Source organism: Erinaceus europaeus, chromosome 1, assembly GCF_950295315.1.
Source record: "Erinaceus europaeus chromosome 1, mEriEur2.1, whole genome shotgun sequence".
NCBI lineage: Eukaryota > Metazoa > Chordata > Mammalia > Eulipotyphla > Erinaceidae > Erinaceus > Erinaceus europaeus.
Window position 1 is genome coordinate 98,314,894 of NC_080162.1, and position 3,781 is coordinate 98,318,674.

The window sequence follows — 3,781 nt, forward strand, 5'->3', positions numbered from 1 at the left end:
TTTATTTTTTTACCAGTTTACTTGGGGTTTTTATCATAAACAGGTGCTATTGAATATTGTTTAATGTTTTTACAGCTTCCATCCAATGATAATGTGATATTTGTCTTTCTTTTTTGTTAACACGGCATATGCTATATCAACTACTTTGTTTTTCAAATCATTGTAGTTAGGGTATAATGGCTTTATAGTGTGGTTGTTGACACATAGGTACAATTTATCATCTCTCCTTGATAGGTGTCTGCAAAATGCTCTTACTCCCAAGTTAGGCCATTTTCCATCATCTTGCACTAATACTCCAGTGCCTTCTCCATCTGCCCATTTCTTTGTCCCTCATAGTATTTTGATTTGGTGAAATACACTACACCCAGTTCAAATTTCATATTGTGTTTTCTCTTTATTTTCTTGTTCCCTAAATTCCAACTATAAGTGAGACTATCCAGTATTAATAGAGGTTTTTTAATTTATTGAAATGACATTGACTTACAACTTTGTATGGATTTTAGGTATACATTCTAGGCACTAGTAAACAAGTCTTGTATTTCCCCAATACCTTTGTTTAAAATTCATTTTTTTAATTGTTCTACCTTTTGTTACTAGTGATTTGACAATATTTAATTTTTTTTTTAATTTTCATGGTTATTTTTCTGCCCCTTGCTAATCTGTTATTTATTGATAACATTTATTGATTTCCACCCATCTAAACAACCCTGTATCCCACAGATCAATTCCACTAGACCACACTGAATGATCCCTTTAATATTGACTTTCCATTCTGGTTTGCTATTTGAGTAGAGAAATTCCATTAATTTTTTTGGGCCAGCATATTACTATTTCCAGAAGTAATATTTGAAAAGAGGGCAAAAAATATCTAATTGAAAGAGGAACATCTTTTCAACAAGTGGTGGGTGTGCAAATTGGGTTGAGGGGCCAGGTGGTGGCACACTCAACTGAGCAGTTACAGTGTACAAGTATCTGATTCAAGTTCCTGGTCCCCACAAGCAGAAGGGAAGCTTCACAAGTGGTGAAACAGCTCTGCAGAAGTCTGTCTTTCTCTTTAACTCTTCCTTTCAATTTCTTTCTGTCTTATCAAATAAAATAGGGGTAGGGAGAGTGAAAAGAGCAAAGAAAAAGAAATGGCCACTGGCAATCGTGGTTTTATCATGAAGGCACTGAACCCCAGTGATAACACAGGTGACATTAAAACATTTTTATAAAAGGAAAATTGGGTCAAAATGTTCAGAAGAATAAAACTGGAATACTGCATATTACTATGCACAAAAGTCAACTCCAAATGGACCAAAGATATGCACATTAGACCAGAAATCATAAAACACTTAGATAACCACAACAAACATTAAAACATCAGGGGGAGGACATTGATAGAAACTTAAAATAAGAAATCCAAAAAGCTCAACACACATATGAAAAATGCTCAAAGACACTATTTATGAAAGAAATGTAAATAAAGACAATAATGAGATACTACTTTACCCCTGTGATAACACTATATGTTAAGAAACTAAAGAAACATTGAGAATGTGGGGGGAAAGGAACCTTTTTACACATGGTTGAGGGGAAGTAAATTGACCAAACCACTATAGAAAACAGCCTGGAGATTTGGACTAACCCTAAGATCCAGATATTCTTTTTCTGGGAATTTTTCTAAAGAAATCAGAAGTGCCTAGATATCCAGCACTTGACATATACAAATCCTATTCTCTGCATGCTGAGCTATCAAGCCCAATTCTCTTTCTATCTTGATATTTTCATTCTGCACATTGTTTCTCTAAGAACCTGGTGAACCTGCTTGTTCCTCAGAGTGTAGATGACAGGGTTGAGCAGTGGGGTCACCACTGTGTTCACAAGGGCAGCCTCCCTGTTGGAGTACAGCCTGCTAGTTTGCTTTGGTTTCACATAGATAAAGACACAGCTGCCATACATCAGAGAGAGGACAATGAGATGAGATGAGCAGGTGGAGAAAGCTTTCTGTCTCTCCTTGGCTGAAGGGAGATGAATGATTGTGATTACTATGTGGCTGTATGCAGTGATGGTTATGCTGAAGGATGTCAGAAGGATGCATAAGGCAAGGGCAAAAGCCAGCATTTCAGTAGATCTGGTGTCAGAACAGGAGAGGTGGATCAGGGGACCAATATCACAGAAGAAATGAGGGATGAGATTTGGCCCACAGAAGGATAACTGGGAAACCTTCACTACTAGACCAATGATGAGAGTAAATCCTAAAGCAAAGCAAAGAAAGACCAGGAGGAAGCAAGTCTTCAAGTTCATGATAGTTGGGTAGTGCAGGGGCTTGCAGATGGCCAAGTACCGATCCATAGACATCACTGCCAATAAGAAGAAACCTGCTGCTCCCAGAAATACAAAAACAAAAGCTTGTATGAAACAAGCTACAAAGGAAATTGTTTGCCTGCCAGAAAGAAAGATAACAAGCAACTTAGGGATAACATTACTTGTGAAACAACACTCAAAGAAGGAGAAAATACTGAGGAAAAAGTACATTGGTGTGTGGAGGCGGGAATCAGTACAGGTGATGGTGACTATGACAGCATTGCCTGCAATGGATGCCAGGTATGCCAGCAGGTGCACCAGAAAGAGGACCTTTCCCAGATGCTGGACAGCCGGAAATCCCTCCAAGATGAATTCATAGACAACTGTCCCATTTCCTATTTCCATGGCTATGCCTTTTAACAAAACTAACCTTACCTGCAGGCCTATTTTATAATAGATTACAGAAAAAACAATCTTGTAAGAGAAACACAGCATCAGATTTTCTAGCTGTTAAATAATGTTGCAAGGAGGGCAGCTAAGTGGTTCAGCAAGTTGATTCTTGAATCAGATTGGTTTGAGCTCAAGAAGAGTCAAAACTTAATGACAGTGCTTGAAAAATGTGCTATCTTTGCAAAGTGAGTTGATCTTTGTGAACTTCATTTCATTCTGCAAAATAAAAATGATGTGATCTAACTTTTAAATCTTATTTCATTTGGCATGACAGTAGTTTGAACAGGTCTCAGATAACATTTCTAGAAAGAGATAGACTCTAAAAGATAAAAGGAATAACATCATTTAAGGGTCCTGTCCACAGGCATGAATGACTGGGTCATGAGCATCAGAAATGAAGGGCACTATCCAGGAGAGCTACCTTGCTGACTCTTCCCCCCACCAGCTTTTCTGAAAATTCAGTAAGGTAAACATGTGGTTCACTTAACATGTTGTGTCATTTTCTGTAGTTTTCTCAAAATCTAACCATAAAGTGTAATTATTATCATTCCTTTATATCTAGTATGAACTGCCTAGATGCTTATTAATTTGGGCATAATATAAAGCTTTGTACATGTGTGTTTTGTAATATCAGTTTGTAAATAAACATAAAAGCAATATTGGTGATTTTCCTGTTTAATAGCCCTTTTAAAATGTACAGCAATTTCTCTGGTCCAAATAATCACTATTGGGCATTTTACTAATGCTTGGTATAATGTTCATGATTAAAATTCAGTATTTTTATTACCCTGTATAATGAAGATAAGTGTTATGTTTCTCCTACCTCATCCTTATTATTGATTTAATATTATTTATGATATGTTAAGATTGGGGCTATTTTATATATCTCAGTATGCCCATAAATTCACCATACCTACCACCACAGTTCTGTCTCAATAAAAATGCCCCTCTACCTATTCCCCCTTCACTCACCTCTTATCTAGACCATCCTTTTGTTGACAAAAAATATTGAGGCTTAGATACTTACAAAGGGGTTTCCCAAGTT

The 3,781-nt window shown here is 36.8% G+C and overlaps 1 protein-coding gene across 1 annotated transcript; it reads right to left on the minus strand.

Moving 5' to 3' along the window:
• Positions 1 to 1,752: 1,752 nt before the first annotated feature.
• LOC103116582 (olfactory receptor 6E1-like) lies at positions 1,753 to 2,715 on the minus strand. The gene has a single exon (XM_007526500.2). It carries the CDS (start codon positions 2,689 to 2,691, stop codon positions 1,753 to 1,755), a length of 939 nt encoding a protein of 312 aa, XP_007526562.1. The 5' UTR covers positions 2,692 to 2,715.
• Between the last annotated feature and the right edge of the window lie 1,066 nt (positions 2,716 to 3,781).

What these genes read in the sequence shown, in the direction of transcription:
- LOC103116582 (XM_007526500.2), bottom strand. Translation starts at nt 2,691, where the DNA reads ATGGAAATAGGAAATGGGACAGTTGTCTATGAATTCATCTTGGAGGGA.